This window comes from Antennarius striatus, chromosome 8, assembly GCF_040054535.1.
Source record: "Antennarius striatus isolate MH-2024 chromosome 8, ASM4005453v1, whole genome shotgun sequence".
Taxonomy (NCBI): domain Eukaryota; kingdom Metazoa; phylum Chordata; class Actinopteri; order Lophiiformes; family Antennariidae; genus Antennarius; species Antennarius striatus.
In genome coordinates, this window is record NC_090783.1 from 6,417,430 (window position 1) to 6,436,817 (window position 19,388).

Here is a 19,388-nt window from a genome sequence, read left to right on the forward strand (position 1 = left end):
ATACCTTACAGTTTTAATATATGCTGATGCTTTTGAGTTACAGTAATTCCTGGAACCTGGGGGTCAAGGGCTCCGGCCTTGTGTGTATGATTGAAAATCCCTGTAAATCCATGTTTAGTCTGTCTTTAGCCACTCAATTATTTGTTTTGTTTATTCTGCAGAGCCAGTCAGTGCTCTCAGAAATGTACTAAAGAGTTTAAGTGGCACGTTTAACCATAAATGCTTGCTTGCACATCCAAGCAACCTGGTGCACTCATTTTTTACATTTTTAAATAGTGATGCAGATTGTATGCCATCAAACATGTGAAACAGGGGCTTGATTCTTAATGCCAGCTTTATTTGAAAGTGTAGTTATTAGTTTTGCTCTGTTGGTTAAATGTATTTGTTCAGTACTTAAAAGAACGACTCCTGGTCCAAGGGCGAGTTTTACTGTACAGGCAAACGCTGACACATTACCACACAGGCTTAGATGTTTTTGTTGGCTGCTGATAACATCTGCAATGAAGGCTCCAGTAACTCTTCGTACTCTTTAATGATCCTTTTCAGTTCCATAAATTGATCTGTGCAGCGAGGCGTCTGCGATGTAAAACGGGAGAAGATTCATGATGTATCTCCTCAGAATGGAACTCGCCTTGGGCGTCATGCTGCTCAGTTCTCTCAAAAAGCAACGTGAAATTGGGCTTTTAAAACAAACATAGACAGGAATGGGTTTTTCCAAAAGGCACTCTGTAAACTAAGGCCAACAGCCTCCCTTTCTTCTCAGATTCAGAATTGCCATACTTCACTGTGTTATACTGCTCCAGTCACATTCATTTGATGAGGCGGGAGAGAAGAGGAGCGCTGGTTCTCCTTGTAAAGGTAAAATATTCTGGCTTAGGGCTGCACTCAGCTTCTTTGGCATGAGTTCCAGAGAGTGGCTCGCGCTGCCAGCTTGTTTCTGTGTCTCACTGCCAGCCTCATTATTGCAGCTTGTGTATACTAGGTTAGGTACAGTGTACGATTCTGAACTCCCTCTGAACCATTTTAAAAAATAAATTCTGGACTGTTGATCGACCTCTCAGAAGACCTGCTTACTTCTGCCTTCAGCTTTGTTTGAGTCCATTCTCAACATAGTTTTATAGAACTGGTTGTAGACGCTTAGATCTAAATCCTTTGATTGGTTTACAGTTTAACCCAGTATTGATCCCTCCTCCTATCATAGGATAGATAGATAGATAGATACTTTATTAATCCCGGAGGAAATTGCATAAAGCCACTGCTCAGGCATTAAATAACAAATAATACTGGATAAACACCAGGAGAAAAGGAAACATTGACATCACAGGACATACCACAAGACATACATTACACTAACAGACAGACACATGCAGCACTAACAGGACTTATATACTAAACTATAACTAAAATATAAACAGTATAAAATTTAAAAATATTACAGTATTAAAATATAAACAGTATAAAATAAAATCTAAACAGTATAAAATTGAATTAAAATATAAAACAGTATAAAAAATAAATAAATTATATTTATATATATACAACAGTATAAAATTAAATTTAAATTAAATTAAATTAAATCCATAGGAGGCATTCTTCCTGTAGGCTTATTGGTCCGGAGTGTGCAGGCTATTCATAGAGTTTCATCCGGGCGTTATGGGCTTCATCAGCATTGTGTGAACCTGCTAGAGTTCAGTTATACGCAAAAGTCTTGCAGTGCAGGTTTTATTTTATTTTTGTTTATTATTAGCCTTTGAAATTTTTTTAGGCCAGTCTCAGCATGTTCCGGTTTAGTGCATTACACACACACACACACACACACACACTCGCGCACACGCGCACGCACACACACACACACACACACACACGCACGCACACACACACACACACACACACACACACGCACACGCGCACGCACACACACACACACACACACACACACACAAACATAGAGAGAGAAAGAGAGAGAGACTTCAGTTATGGTAGATATCCTGTAATTTGTGCCCCCCCCCCCTTCTGCAATCTGCCATCAGGCATCCAGAATTGATGTCCTAATACAACTACACCATGGAGGCCTCCGTTCATTTGTTTCAGAGCAGACTCCACATGTTTATAACTACAGGAAGGACATGTGGGGAGCCAGAAAAAACTATATACCGTGTTGCTGAGTGCTGACTATACCTCTTAAAGGAAGAGAAATAGACTCAACCCAGTTTATGCAGCATGTAAGGAAGTAGAAGAAGATGTTGAAATATTTTTTTATCCATATTTTAAAGCTGCAGGACCTAGCTGATTTTAATTTATTTGCTGTTCATTCCAGTTATAAATTAGCAGCTAGTGTTACCAGAACCTTGCATCATAAATGCTTGCTACATATTTTCATTTACTATTGAGTTAATTGTAGTCTATGCATAATCTAAGCCTACATTCAGTGGCGATAGCATTGCTAATGGTAAAATACATTTTAAAAATGATGTAAGGTATGGATACATGGTTCAATATTAAAAAGACACACAAGTGGACTTGATATTTATTTCAGATATAAAGAAAGGTCTGTTGTATCCTGTCTACAACTGTCAGAATAAAAGTTAAAGGTCAAGATGATTGTACAGGACAGTGACTCTTAAATGATTCAGACACTATCCTTCCTCTGAGGCAGTAAATGGAACCCCTGACAGTAATTCTCTGTAACAAGCTTATTACACATAATGCTCTGAAGTCTATAGTCACCAATATTCCAATGAATGGGAGGGATCCTTCCTTTTAAAGGAAGTGATAGAGACAGTGAGGTCATGTACCCCAGACCTTCAGTAAACACACTTGAATCAAGGATTCTGTGTATCAATATCTCTGATGCAGCTCTGTTCTTCTTTCTTTTTGCTAATTTTATCAACATCATTCTGACCCTCCAGACAAAACACCAAATACTGAATTAATTTCAGTTAGGCTTTTTGAATAATTCTATAATCAGTATTTTAAAATAGGATTTAATGTAGAACAGGTAAGAGCTGTGCTGCTGCGTTCCGCCTCTGAGCCAGCAATGAATCAACCCTCCATTTGTTGGCAATTAATTCGATGTTGTGATTCCCATTTGCTTATTCTTGTAGCCCCGGGTGATCTATATTTTTCTCTTGTTTGGAGACTTTATTGATTCACTGTGGACCAGAGAGGCTCTCAGGCTGACAGGAACCATGTGTTTACTGATGATGCAGCAGCATTTGCCTTCACAGGACATTAGCATCTGTCACGGTGAGCAGAGATGGTTACAGAACTGATGAGCTGCAGTTATAGATGTTTATTTCCCAGAAAAGCAGCCAGCAGCATCAAGTGCTTGAGAAAATGTTGCGAACAAGGATGCAGAGAAAAGACAAGCAGTAGAGGGGGGGTAGTACATTGATGCTGAATGTTCAGCGCTGGGAGTACTCAATGCAGAAATACAGTATCTCCTGCATTTTAAATTTTTGGGGATTTGGCTGATCATATTTGAGTATTTTAAAATTTGATGTACAAATAAATACCGGTACTAAAAATCAACTCAAATGTAATTTTACCCAACCAGGCTAGTATTTATCTCAACCTATTAATGATATAAGTAAAAGAAAAAAATAAAATAGGTAAAAGAAAATATTTATTTAAATATTTATATATTACAGAAAATATTTATTTTCTGTAAATAAAATAAAATTTGGATATGTACATATTTTATTTACCAAAAAAATATATGGATATTTACACCCCTCCTTGAGTCATCACCTTATCGTGGTGGAGGGGTTTGTGTGTCTCAATGATCCTAGGAGCTAAGTTGTCTGGGGCTTTCTGCCCCTGGCAGGGTCCCCCATGACAAACGGTTCCTCGGTGAGGGACCACACAAAGGACGGCTCAGAGACCCTTAATGATGAACACAAACAATGGAGAACGTTTTCCCTTGCCTGGACGCGGGTCACTGGGGCCCCCCTCTGGAGCCTGGCCTGGAGGTGGGGCTCGAAGGCGAGCACCTGGTGGCCGGGCCTGCACCCATGGGGCCAGGTTGGGCGCAGCCCAAAAGGACATGTGGGTCCCCTTTCCTATGGGCTCACCACCTGTGGCAGGAGCCATAGGGGTCGGGTGCATTGTGAGCTGGGCGGTGGCCGAAGGCAGGGACCTTGGCAATCCAATCCCTGGCTACAAAAGCTGGCTCTTGGGAAGTGGAATGTCACCTCTCTGGCAGGGAAGGAGCCTGAGCTGGTGTGTGAGGTTGAGAAGTTCCGACTAGATATAGTCGGGCTCACCTCCACACACAGCTTGGGGTCTGGTACCAGTCCTCTCGAGAGGGGTTGGACACTCTTCCACTCTGGAGTTGCCCATGGTGAGAGACCCCGAGGACATGCTGGAGAGACTATGTCTCCCGGCTGGCCTGGGAACGCCTTGGGATTCTCCCGGAGGAGCTGGACGAAGTGGCTGGGGAGAGGGAAGTCTGGGCTTCCCTGCTTAAGCTGCAGCCCTCGCGACCCGTCCCGATAAGCGGAAGAAGATGGATGGATGGATGGATGGATATGTGCAATTTCCTCGGGGATTAATCATGTATCTATATCTATCTATCTATCTATCTATCTATCTATCTATCTATCTATCTATCTATCTATCTATCTATCTATCTATCTATCTATCTATCTATCTATCTATCTATCTATCTATCTATCTATCTATCTATCTAGTATTTATTGTAGGCGTTCTTTAAATATCTTACTCTCAACCCTGAATGGAAGATCACTGATATTTTAAATTTTTTGCTAGTTTTTTTAAAAGAATTTTGTGTTTGTTTTCATCGCTGGGTTAAAATGAAGCATGGGTAATTTTTAGCTGATTTTTTTGCTGAAATGTAGAGAGTACCTTGTGAGAAACATCAATACCCAGACATTTTCTACACCCTGATATAAAACTATCATCTAGCTTTGTAACGATGGAGTGAGACAGAAACAGAAGGAAATTAATATTCAGTTGATGGTCATGAGTAATGAGACATTTTTACTGTTTGGGTTGTTGTGTTTTAATATCAACGGTTGATTTGTTCTGTTCTCTTTAATTTTCACCTCCATTATTGTCAGGTCGAGCAGCAAAGACCATAAGTGGCTCTCAAGGAATAGTCCTACACTACTAGTTGTGGCAACAAGTCACACCACGCAATCATCACCAATATATAATAACTAAAACGTAATTATGTCTGACCGTAATGAAAAAAATGGCTCCTGAACAGAATTGGCTGCGTTTGGAATGCCCAGCTGAGCCCTGGACTTTTTAAAACCTCTATCAATCTCCGCGTCCTCATTCCCGCCTCTTTTAGCAGGAGGAGTGATTGCATGCAGCATTTGTCGCCCAAGGGAGGGAAAATGTATTTCCCTGAACTGGTTCCGAGCTTGTCAGTGAGGAATCTCAAACCACTAGCGTCTATTTTTTTTCCCACCTGAATGAAGCTTGTAAATGAGTCTGTGAAGTCTGAGTCCATAAGAGCTGACAACCCTCTAACCTTGACGGTACCATGGGATGAAGCGAGGGGAAATTACAGCTTCTATATATCATTTGAGCTTCGGCCTGGTGGAGGTCATACCAATGAGCGCTCGTTAGCCAGACTTAGGTAGAGGTAGAAGGTAGAGCGAAAGCAAGAGGTTGCCAGACTGAAAGAGGGTGAAAGAAATAATTCCGACTTCACCCAGATCCTAAAGTAATCCATCGAGTCCCCGCTCCATGATCCTCACTACTCTTGATGCAAGACGTAAGAGAGGGATGCATACTGTTGAAGTATGTGGAGAGAATTTGCTCAAATGAGGCACAGCAGCTAAATGATGGGCAGTTACGGTCATCAAGAGCCACAAGTACTGCTGGATGAATGCTCAGGGTTATTAATGGCAGAGAAATGCCATGATCAAGCAGCTCATTCCTGGAGCCAAGCCGGTCACACTTCATTTCCATCATCACTTGTGATTCAAGTGTCTTTCGCAGGAGTGAATCACATGATTTTTATGCTGTTTCACCTATTTTATCATTATTTCATACTCTCAGACAGGAGTCCAATCTGTTGGCAAACCATTGTCAGTAATAATTAAACATTGGGAAAGTAGTTATTAGTTTTAGCTTGACTTCAAATGTAGCACATTGACGTGAGTACAGCTGCAGACTTTGTGCAATGAAAGAAGAAGAAAAGTAGTCCATTTTTATTATCCCCTTGGGGGAAATTATCTTTTCACTCAGCTTTATACAGTACGTGCACACACACACACACACACACACACACACACACACACACACACACACACACACACACTCACACGTATATATATATATATATATATATATATATATATATATATATATATATATATATATATATATATATATATATATATATATATATATATATATATATATAAGATCATGCATGCATTGTTGTGTACAGGCCCCTGAAACAAACACAACACACTAGGAGCCTGTAGACATGCAATTAGTAAAACAACAGCAAACAGTATAGGGGGAGGCAGAGTGAGCAGCTTGTAAGGGGGACGGTGCCTTGCTCAGGGACACCTCGGCAGTGGCTGGGAGGTGAGCTGACACCTCCCACTGTCAACTCACACTCCGAGGATGGCTGGGCGTGGAGCGGGAATCAGACCGCCGATCTCTGATCATAGGGCTCCCGCTCTACCGCTGAGCCACTGCCGCCCCAATGAGCTAAGTGGAGCAGATGTTAGCATGATTATTCCTTCTAGGTGTTAGCATCGGTGTCTTGTGTCAAACTGTCAAGACTGTTGAAATTCTTCTAGACAGAAAGGATCAAGTGTCGCCATTGGTGGAACCAATAAAATCCTTTACTTAGATAAGCACAGTATACTTCGCTGTAAATAAAAGCCATGTATTTAAAGACTTATTTAAGTTAAAGTTAGTAGGTTGAATCAGGAAATATATTCACTGATCCCTACTACTGTTTGACTGTGACTACATGTAATGCTTTTAGATTTATATTTCTGTTTTTCATAAATGCAGCCCTACGGGGCCACAACCCAGTGTCATTTGTAGGTCAGTCCCAAGCCTGAATAAATGCTGAGGGTTCTGACAGGAAGGGCAAACAAATATGAGCATTGATCTAAAAACTAAATACTGAATCATATCGAGTGATTGGGGTGAAACTTAAAATTTAAAGGTATGTTGAATATGATGAGTGGTTATGCCCCACTGGTAGGATGTAGGTTTGTGAAAAAAATATGGAAATGGCTATAGTGAACATTTTTTACAGAAGAGGTATGAATATATGTGACCTACAAGAGTGGAGGTAAAAGCACGCAGGTAGATTACATATTGTGCAGACAACGTCATCTCAAGGAGGTCACTGACTGGACAGTGGTGGTAGGGGAGGGTGTAGCTACACAACATAGGGTAGTAGTTTGTAAAATGAAACTAGTGGTTCAGAAGATTAAGAAGACAAAGGCACAGCAGAAAACGATGTGAAAGGGAGAGTGAGTGTCGTGTGACTTTTAGACAAGAGGGGATACAGGCTATTGGTGGACAGGAAAAGCTCTCAGAAGATTGGAACATTACAGCTATGGTGAAACAAAAACAGGTACAAGAGTACGTAGGGTGTCTTCTGGTTGAAAAAGGGAGAAAGACTTGGTGATGGAACATTAAAATACAGGAAACCATACAAGAAAAGAGGCTAAAGAAGAAGAGGTGGGACACTGAGAGGGCCAAGGATATGGACGAGAATACACTGAGATGCGGCATAGAGCCAAAGCAAGGTTGGTAAAGGCCAAACGAGAGGCATGTGATTAAATGTATGCCATGTTGGAGAGAAATATCTCTTTTGGCCAGACAGAGGGATCAGGAAGGTGAGGAGGCTACAGTAATTAAGTATAGAGGTGGATATGTAGACACCAATGTTCCCTCTCATTTTTCATGTGTCTGGGCATACACACAAGCTTCCTGAGCACACTGAAGACCACTGTGAGCAACATCAGATGTGCACGCTGTGGCCTGACACAGTATCACTTGTTCAAAGCCTTGGATCGTAGCAAGTTACATGGCTTATTGAAGGAGTCAAAAACGGCAGCAATTTTCATTTGTTTACTTTTAATATAAGTGATTTGGCCCACTTTAAATGAAAAAGACAAAAAGTTGTTATCCACAAGATTTGTAGTATGTTAAATGGGAGGGTCCTGCTTTGGCCATAGGAAGAGTGCTGCTCTGGCCTAGGTATTAGGTCCAGTTGTGGCCTGGCCTGGGGTCCTGTTCTGGAAGAAATGATACATATACACCTTTCAGACTTAACATTTTGTTCACATTAAAACATTCACATTATGCACAACGATGTGTGTTGTTGCTTGTGATGCAGAATAAATTCCTGTAACACTTAGTCTGTAAAATATCTAATTACTCTTTTTTTATTAGCATTTTTACTACCCATAAATGATCTAGTACTAACAGCAGTTAATGATTAATATCCATAAATGAAAAAATCTTAATAAATGTCATTAGAATATGCACAAATCTGCCTTATATTTTATCTTATTTTTCACTTTGGCTTGATGAGTGGATGTGTCGCTGCCCGTTCTTTTCCTGTTGTTCACTAGCAAACCTGAATGGCGCGTGTAGCAGGGTGCACATGCATGACCGTCAATGCTCTGACTGGCTGCGTAGCATAAGTGAACCTTATCGAATCATTGGCTGGAAATCAGTCACTCACTAAGTTACAATGCAAAATGGTACAGAAAACAATAGGCTGACATGGAAAAGGATGGTATGCTAACGACACATGCCAAAATGAATAGAATAAGATCTCTGCTTTTCCTAACTCTTGGAAAAAACACTTCCTTCAACATGTCGGAAAAAACGAAATCATCAAATTTTATATGCATGCTTTTCAGTGGACCAGACTGGTTTTTAAGGAAGGTTTGTAACCAGAAAAGAATGAATTAAAACAAATAATGTCCTTTTAAGATTTATTGGTGCACAGTTGTCAAGTGAAGTTGCATAAAATACAAATACTCAAGTGAAATATCTGGAATTTCCACTCAAGTATAGTATTTGACCTTTACATCATTCTGAGAAACATTTTTAAATAATTTCATTTGATAGGCTGCTTTTGTGGTCTTCATTTCCTTATACTTTTTCTTTGTTTTTCAGAAATTGACATTGAACGCTGCGTTCGGGAATCCATTAACCTCTTCTGCTGGACTCCAAAGAGTGCTACGTACCGACAGCACGCCCAGCCGTCGAAGGCCGCTGGTGAGAATGTCTTCGGGAAATCATCCTCATACTACTCGTCAGATTACCAGGAGATGCTCAAGACAGACCTGGTGAGTTTTATTCATCAATCATTCAGTGACACAGATATACAACAGCACCTTTCTTTTCTTTTCTTTTTTAAATTGTTGCTGCCGAGTGGTGAACTGCGAGTGCAGTGTCTTTTTATACTGAATCCTTTGGTATAATGCCAGACCTTGTTCCTGATACTGTATATGTTGTCTGAGGTATTGAGCAACTATTTCTGAATACTGTTCAAGGTCCTTGTGTGGAACACAATATGAGAGTAGATAACATTGGATATATATTTTTTAAAAGAGTGATTAACACCATTTTACATTTTAGCTCTGGGGGTAGCAGGTTCATGTCTGGTGAGTTCAGTATTGCTCAGAACAATAACCTTATGTAGGAATTACTGTAATTTAAATTAGTTAATGGAAAATTCATACAAAAAGGCATCTCAGGAGCCGATGCCATTATCAGCAATGACTGTAGCTAGCTACTATTGAGATCAGGCTTTTAATGAAAAAGACAGGGAGAAATAATGTTGGGCAATAATTGTGAAATGTGGTTGTAAATTTTTGTTATTTCACTCGGAGTATATAAGTGTGTTTTCACAGTGTCAGGAAACCACTAATAATGACTTCTTCAACGTTTCGCTGGGAGTGATGTGACGTGATGTTGTCTAGTGTTGAATGCAGTGTTTATTCATTTGAAGTGTTCAGAAACACATCTCATCTTTGTCACATCTTGTCGCCTCCATGCAGGGAACATGATGAATGATTTCATCCTTAGTTTTAGGTATAGTTGAAACACCATCATGCACTTTCATGTTATTTATCATGATGAAATTATTAACAAACTTAAAAAGCTTCAGATTTGAGTCCATCGTTTTTTTTCTGTTTCATTCTTCTTCTTTTCCTTTCGGCTTTTCCCTTCAGGGGTCGCCACAGCGAATCAATTTCCTCCATCTAGCCCTGTCCTTTGAATCCTCTTCTCTCACACCAACTACCTTCATGTCTTCCCTCATTACATCCATAAACCTCCTCTTTGGTCTTCCTCTGGGCCTCCCGCCTGGCAGTTCAAAACTCAGCATCCTTCTACCAATATATTCACTATCTCTCCTCTGGACATGTCCAAACCATCTCAGTCTGGCCTCTCTGACTTTATCTCCAAAACCTCTAACATGTGCTGTCCCTCTGATGTACTCATTCCTGATCCTATCCTTCCTGGTCACTCCCAGAGAGAACCTCAGCATCTTCATCTCTGCTACCTCCAGCTCTGTCTCCTGTCTTTTCCTCAGTGACACTGTCTCTAGACCAAACAACATCGCTGGTCTCACCACATTTTTGTACACCTTTCCTTTCATTTTAGCTGAAACTCTTCTATCACACATCACACCTGACACTTTCCTCCACCCGTTCCATCCTGCCTGTACACACTTCTTCACCTCTTTTCCACACTCTCCATTGCTCTGGACTGTTGACCCTAAGTACTAAAAATCCTCCACCTTCTTGATCTCTTCTCCCTGTAACCTCTCTCTTCCACTTTGGTCCCTCTCATTCACACACATGTACTCTGTCTTACTGCGGCTAACCTTCATTCCTCTCCTTTCCAGGACAAACCTCCACCTCTCTAGCTTCTCCTCCACCTGTTCCCTGCTCTCACTACAGATCACAATGTCATCTGCAAACATCATAGTCCATGGAGATTCCTGTCTAACCTCGTCTGTCAGCCTGTCCATCACCATAGCGAACAAGAAGGGGCTCAGAGCTGATCCCTGATGAAGTCCCACTTCCACCTTGAACTCCTCTGTCACACCTACAGCACACCTCACCACTGTCTTACAGTCCTCATACATGTCCTGCACCGCTCTAACATACCTCTCTGCCACTCCAGACTTCCTCATACAATACCACAGTTCCTTTCTGGGCACCCTGTCGTAAGCTTTCTCCAGATCTACAAAAACACAATGCAGCTCCCTCTGGCCTTCTCTGTACTTCTCTATCAACATCCTCAAAGCAAATACTGCATCTGTAGTACTCTTTTTTGGCATGAAACCATACTGCTGCTCACAAATGCTCACTTCTGCCCTTAGTCTAGCTTCCACTACTCTCTCCCATAACTTCATTGTATGGCTCATCAGCTTTATTCCTCTGTAGTTGCCACAACTCTGCACATCTCCCTTGTTCTTAAAAATGGGCACCAGCACACTTCTCCTCCATTCCTCAGGCATCTTCTCACTATCTAAGATCCTGTTGAACAACCCAGGCAGAAACTCTACTGCCACCTCTCCTAGACACTTCCATACCTCTACAGGTATATCATCAGGACCAACTGCCTTTCCACTCTTCATCCTCTTCAATGCCCTCCTTACTTCATCCTGACTAATCTTTGCTACATCCTGGTCCACAACAGTCACCTCTTCTAGTGTTTGTTCTCTCTCATTTTCCACGTTCATCAACTTCATTAAGGTTACAAAATATTCAGTTCCACAAACAGGTTGTTCTTATCGGAGTCTGTTTGTCTATTAGTTGGACTGTTAACTGGATGACAGGAAAACAACAAGATGAGTTTTTATGAAATGTAATTGGGAGGCTGGCAGGAGAGAACCCATTAAATTTAGAAATGGATCCAGATGAAGGGACAAAACCAGGATTTTTTTTTCTCTCCCACTTTGAGATGTGACCTTTTTTCCATTGGGTGTGGTTTAATCAAAAGGGACTGCTGGGCCTTCTTGTAGGTTTGTGCTCTACCAAGTACCCTTTTATTTTTATGTAAATTCTTCAAGAGTTTAATTTTACCTCAGCAATATATTCCTACACCCAGTTAGGAAACAGTATAAACCGTTTCACGCCATTATTCCAACTATGATGAATTAACTTTGTAATCGATAATCATTGACATGTTTCAGCTTAAATACGTAGGAAAGCAATAAATTTAATAGTAAATGTTTTAAAGGAAATACTGTACATAAATCAATAGCACAGAATTTCACTGTATTTCTGTGTAGAATGCCTGTCACTCTGAGGATATAGATGTAGGCGTGCAACATATATTCAATAAAAGCAGCATAGAAACATGTAGATAAGTCTTCACTGATATGTCAAGTGGTCCTGATGCTCTTGTCCTTGTTTCATTTTGTGGTGGAGTCTTGGGTACCTTCCCACCTGAATGCATTGTGTGGAGAAATATTCCGGCGAATCTTGTCACTCCTATCTGCTGCATACTGGGTGTGATTGCTGTAATCTTACATGTGCTGTCAAAGCGAAAGGAGGAAGGCAAGAGTGGTGGCATTGATCTATTGCTGCATCTATCTGTACCACACCTCTTCCTCAGAAATTGTTCAAACAGGATTTCAGCAGAACTCTCACCGCTGGAGTAACATAAAATACACACAAAGCTAATTGTGCTGCTTGAGAGTAGGGAGGAAATCCAGGCAACAGAAAATCACCTAAAACAGCCTAGAAAATCATTTGCTACATGTTTACCTTTCTCAGATCAATCTAGAGGAAGTCCGTGATGTCTGTAAGATGAATTTTAGACCTTTAAAATCTCCTTTTTGACAGTGATTCCAATAATTGTGACTTGTGATTAAAGCTTGTAGTAGATTACATGACATAAGCTATTTAGAAGTTTACAAAAAAGACAAGCTGGGATAGCCTCCAGGTCACTGTGACCTGCTCAAGCGGATGAAGCGGGTTGCGAAAATGAATGAATGAATACATGAAGTAACAGTTGTCAAATCAGTGCTTCCCACTCATATATTGGGATGTTTAAAATTCAATATATTTTAAAGAGGAACTCTATCTGGAGTATTATATAGATTATCAGCCATGAATGGAAGCGCTGTCAGAGATTACAACCCTGATCCTTCTGCTCCCTGAATCCTCAAGTGGAGATTCACTGACAGTCTAACACAAAACTTTCTCAGGAAAATTTACTGTAAAGTCAATTCTGTTATTTGCTGTTGTTGTCCACAAGGTCTTGATCCCAAAAACAAAAAAAGTAGTGTGGCTGACGCATTATTTATGCTACCATATAATGTCTGTAAGCGTTGCATGCGTCCCATTTCCTCTCTGCCTGGTAACCGAGCAAAAAGCTCCGTCAGCAGATTCTCACCCCTTGTAGTGAACAGACATCCATCTCACCGGACAGCTGGCGTCCACTCAACTTAGTCTGAGGGATTGTATGAACAAAAACAATCTCCCCTCCTCTTTTCTCTGAGTTGCTGTTGGGAAAATTCAAACTTGGCAAAACAAATAGAAAAGTGCTCGACACTTTCAACGTTAGATTTCCTCTCATCAGTCATCATCTTCATTCTTTTTTTTTTCTTTCCAGTAGGTGAAGGTGGCCTTTGTGGCTCTCAAATTATGTGTGATATTTTTATTTAAATGCAAATCTTTCTACTTGATTGACATTCTTTTGTAGCAAAGCAGACTAAACACCCATGCATGAGATGTTTGTATTTGCTATCCATATACTGTATGCAGCCACTCATGTCTTCTACATAGTTGTCTGTATACAAGGCATTAGAAGAAGGAGCTCAGTTGTGGCTTCAGGAAAGAGAATCTTGGCTCCAAATGAATCAACAGGAGCAATGAAATGGAGTCTCCAGAAAATCAATATGGAAAACACTGAGAAGTGTTGCTGTGACATCCTCTCCTCTTCTGATCCCTCCATCTCCTACAGTGTGGGTCGAGTCATCTTCACGTTGAGACTCTTTCCCAAGACACTAGTGTTTTACATAGAGAGGATGGTGTCGGTGTTGTATAGAAACTTCTATCTTTAACATTAGTATTTTGGAGAAATTTATATTTGATATATAATGTATCAAGTTCAGTATTATGCATGAGAGGCTCGGGGCATTCCCTGTGGATGCTGTCATCTAACAGCTGACAGAGCTCAGTGTTCAATAATTGAATGAATAGATTTCCATGACTAAACAGGATTGCTTTCTCGTTCCAGTTTTTCAGCACCAGTGTATCATATTTCCCCACGAGCATGTAAAACTGAGAGAATGAATTCTCTGTCACATACAAAACCCCTGCACACAAAGACAGTGAATAGCTTGTCATTTTATTTTGACTAATATTACTGTGATAGGTCTAACTATTGTGTAATTTGCAAAATTCCACCTCTAACGGTTGCCTTTAAAGATGGCCACAGAGAACAAGAACACTTCTCCTCCTCATTGTCAACACATAGTGAGTCATACAGCTGACGCTGGTTTACCTCAGGGTCACTGGAAGGTTTTGTGTCCCTGCTACACTGATATTAAACTGACTGATTTCCTAATCCAAAAGCTGTTTAGATTGCAACATATTCCAGTCACAAGTGATCATAGTATAGCACTGCTCTACTTTATTCTTTCAGCAGCAGTACTGTACGTCATTATTGTACAGTATGAATGACATATTTTATTATTAAACAATAATAATTTAAGTCTTGCTTATGCGACACTGACACTGAGTTATATTTCACCAACTGTAACTCAGTTGTGAGAATCTGAGGCTGGACTTTGTCAGCAAAGATGTTGATGAATTTTCATTAGAGGAGGCCATTTTCTCTGTCCTGAGAAAATTTGTAACATCTTAGATCAAAAAAATTGTGTGGCTGCAGTTGGGGGCATTTACTGTCAACATTATTCCTAGATCATGTACTCAATTATGCTCTTCTCTCTTTCTCTGAATTTGGCAGACAAATGTAGAAATTATACTCAAACTCCAAAGGCTTTTATGTGAATATCACAGTGCAGATACAATCATAGACTTTGAAGGCACTCAAATGAATCGTTGACCTTGTCATTAAACTTTATCTAAGCTGCACAACACTGTTGGTCCCAGTTAAATATGCGCAGTGATTCCTTTTTTGTTGGCAGGGTACCATGACTATACTGTAGATGCACAAACAAACACAAAATCTCTGCAGGTTTCTGTGGCAGCGGCTCCATTGTGGCTTCATCATGTCAACTGAACTCCTCATCTTGCTGTTCGGACATCCACTAGTCTTTTCAAAGAGGTTTCAAAGATTCTGGAGCCAGATCTGCTAGATCATCTTTAACAAAGAGCGTTTTCCCAGAGCCAGTGAAAGCAGTTGTAATTAAACCTCTCCTGAAAAAGGAGAATCTAGAAAAAACAAAGATGAACAAAGACAGGCCGATCTCAAATCTTCTATATTTTAAGTAATATCATTGAAAAAGCTGTTTTTCATCAGCTAAATTACTTTCTAAGACATAGCAAATTCTATGATGTCTTCCAGTCAGGTTTTAAACAGCATCACAGCACTGACACTGGTCTGACTAAAATCTTGTAAGGAACAACCATATTAGTTACCATTGCTATGCAGATGACACACAGATATACAGTGCGCCCTCGTTCCTCGGGGTTAATGCGTTCCAGGAACCACACGCGATTGACAGATTGCGCGATAGAGTGATAAACTATCTTATTATTTACAGTAATTGAGAAGTTTATGAACCCTCCCCATACTGATATTAAACCACCTATCTGTATCACCTTTTCCCACACTTTTATTGACTGTTTAAAGCACTTTTGTGTCTTACTCAGACCAGAAAAGTGGACCACATCAGTCTAGTACTAAGGTCTCAGCTGCATTGAAATAAATTTTATTTAGGAGTCCAAGTCCGCATGGCATTTGAAGGCTTTTTTTGATGTTCCCTTCTTTTTAATTTTAAATCACAGCTTTTATTCTTTCACTTTTAAAGGTTTCTTTTTCTTTTATTCTGATGGAAAGCACTTTGAGTTGTTGTGAGCATGAAATGTGCTACACAAATAAATTTGCCTTTGCCTTTGCCTCATCGCTGTCAAGATAAGTCAAAGGGAGAAAGTGTCAACAAGCTATTCTCATTAGGTACACAGAACTCATGACAATTAAGTCAACACACAACTCAGCCTCAGGCAACGGCAGGCTAATCGTTTACTGTCTATACTTTATTTGTATAGCCTTATTTTTATTCTTGATTTGATTTATCAGCAGCTAATGCATTGTTGCTTCCACCTATATTTAATATTCCATACAATGAAATGGTTTCTTTGTCTTCTCCAGTGGTAGAGAGACTAAACTCTCATCCAGTATGTTTTAAGCCAGGATTCTGGAGGAGATTAGATATAGAATGCAATGTTTGCCAGGACTTCAGCAAACAAAAAGCTGCGCCAACCAAGGAAGTTAAGACCAGAGTTTGAGCCAAGTCATGTTGAGGAAGTTTTATTTACATAACTTCTAATCATAATCATATCTCAAGGTTCAGTAGCAGATCTGGAGTGTAACATTTATTCTAGTTACAGGGGTGAGGAAAAACTGCCTTTTAACAGGTGGAAACATCAAGTGGATCCATAACTCGAGGTGGGCAACCTTGACTGGTTTGAATGGGAGAAAGATAAGGAGAAATGTTGAGAGAGGGAGTAAAGTATGGATCAACAGAGTGATACAACGGTGTTCCATGTACTTGAATTTTATTTCATCTTGTTGAAAACAAGATTATTGTACTTCATCTCTGATTTCAGGGTCTCGTGCTGCTTGAAGAGCTTATGTGTCCTTGAAAGGAGCTTGGTGGAATCATGGAATTTTACCTCTACTTCTCTCATTTCTGTGATTGCGCATCAGAAAGAAGAGACTAAAAATGCATCAAGACTGTGATAAAATCTATGTAAAAGGCAATGTTCTTGGTGTTTTTCCAGGAAGATATTACAAAACACAAAAAAAGGCGATTCGCTTATTGTGATATTCATTTCAGCCCGAGCATCAGATTGTTGGGGTTTGACCATTTCATTTGTTATTAGCTAGAAAAGAATACATTAACATAGAAAATATCACAACTCCTTGCTTGCACTTGTTTAGATGGACAGTATTTAAATAGCAGATTTATGACAACATATCATTGTTTGGCTGACTTAATGTACATTGCAGCATTCTCATGTTTCTTCAACAACTTCCTTCTCATATGTATTTACCACTGAGCCACTGCCACCCCTAATGATGATGGATGTGTTGGTATTATCAAGATATCGCATTAAGTGCAGTATATACTTAGTTTACTATATGATCTTGTTAGTTGTTAGGCATAAGATTACAAGTTAAAAATGAGGTGAGCAACTTTCACATTGCAGTGAACCAAACTGTTGGTCATGGCAGTAAGATATCATGAATATGTAGTTCCCTGCTCTGCTTACAGTCTGTTGTGTGGCTTAAAGCAGCTTTTCTCAAAATCCCTGCTGACAATTCAAAACAATAGAGTCGAATTGTTTGTTGAAAACCATGTTCTGTTCCTCGAGTCTCTTCCCTTTCCCCTTGTGACCCTGTGTTGATGCAGCAGAGGGAAGCGTTAGTCTTTTGTCACATCCATGTAGATGAGTCCTGTGGAAAACTGAGACAGAATCACAGCTGGAATTAGATACCTGTTTAAATAGTCAGGCCATGAATATTTATTAAAAGCATATATAACACAGCAGAAATATGCATGGTCTTCAGGAGAACAAATAAAGAAATGTAGAGAAAGAATTGCTGTAGTATAACTAAGAATTCTTTTTTTTGTTGGGATAACCCAGTTTATCTTTCCTGCACCTCCACCTCTATTTTGCTGAAACATATCAGATCTTTAAAATCCTGTTTGAACTCGCTAAATTCCTGTTTTTTTGGGTTGTTTTTTTTGGGGGGGGGGGTTCCAATGAAGAGGTTGTTCAGTTTGTATAGTTTGGCTCTCAGACATTGTATGGATTGAGTTTTGGCATTTAGCCCTTTTGTAACTCACATTTGAATAAATTGAGACTGTTTCATGACCACTCGGGATAAAAATGCATTTATATTTGTCTGTTTGAGTTTTTTATTTTTTATGTTATGTTTTTCCAATAGTCAAATTATTTCAGGGTTCCTGGAAATAAGAAGTGTGTAATATAATGTTTTCACCTCTAGGGAGACCAGTTTTCAGTCTCCTGCAGCCATGCCGCCGGCTCTGTGTTCTAATGAATCCATTTGGCAGTGCATGTCATAACTGGTCAAGTTCCGATCACTCCAGCTGGTGCTCTCTGAGCTATAATCCAGTTTTTTTGTGGCACTATATAATGAAATTCTATTCTTGAGTTTGCAGATGTAAAAGTAGCAGCATAAATGATTTCATTAGGACTGGAGATGCAGGCTTTCAATCGGTTTTCCTGTATTTAAAGATAAGATCATTGCCAACCAGAGACTGACTTTCTGTCTCTTTCTTTTTACAACGGTTACTTATATTTCCCTTTTCCACTGTTCAACAGAAATTCTGTGAATGCCTCTACAGCAGACCTCTGTCTTTCCATCTGATCTCATGTTACTTCTTGTCTTGTAGACTCGGGAGCCTCTGGCGCTGTCTGACTTGAAAGCAGAAGTATCACCCAGGATTTCAAGCGAGGACTTAATCGACCTTTGTGAACTGTCCTTGGCCGGACCCAGCAAGAGGACCAAAGCTGGCAAGCCCAAAATAATTGCTGTTGACATCCGCAGTGTAGAGGAGTATCCTTATCATTTAGCTGTAGCCATGATACCTTATCTTGGATCCTGTCATGTTTCAACACATTCTCTATAGTAGCAGTTGTAATACTAAATGCCTTCTGAGGCATGTGTAGAAATGCAACACTAGGGCCGAGAGCACTGGATTGTGTCCAACAAAGTAAAATCAACAAATGCTCTGCTGAGAAGTGTTTTCACATCCCCAAGACATGCAGTGAGACCGATAAAAGGTTGCTTTGAGTAGTTCAGCAACATAATTTACACCTCTAACTCAAAGCATTCTTTTTCTTTGTAAGTTTTATATGTTGTAAATTAGCCAAGTTATACCTTTGAGTCTTATAAGAATTAAATTGGTGATTTGATTTCTTATTTCAGTTGGATAAGTTACAATTCTTTTTTAAGTGGTGCTGACTTCTGAAGCATCTGTATTAAGAGCCACTTAGAAAACTGGAAAATAATGATTCCATCTGGCAGAGATGGAAGTCAAAGGTTTATATTTCTGAGAGGCCACACAGAAAAACCAAGTGAAAAGATGACCGAGAGGGGTACAATGCAGTTCAATCTTTAGTTCATTCCTCACCTCTGGCCAATCGCATTGTAAAGTGCATATAAATGTCAGGATCCTT

The 19,388-nt window shown here is 39.9% G+C and overlaps 1 protein-coding gene across 2 annotated transcripts in view; it reads left to right on the forward strand.

The window, feature by feature from the left end:
* The window catches only part of tbck (TBC1 domain containing kinase), a 42,894-nt gene that overhangs the window by 13,368 nt on the left and 10,138 nt on the right, over window positions 1–19,388 (forward strand). For both annotated transcript variants that reach the window (XM_068321690.1, XM_068321691.1), the window contains exons 23-24: window positions 9,142–9,314; window positions 18,602–18,765. In XM_068321690.1, the coding sequence (XP_068177791.1) occupies window positions 9,142–9,314; window positions 18,602–18,765 (337 nt within the window). The remainder of the gene's footprint in view (window positions 1–9,141; window positions 9,315–18,601; window positions 18,766–19,388) is intronic.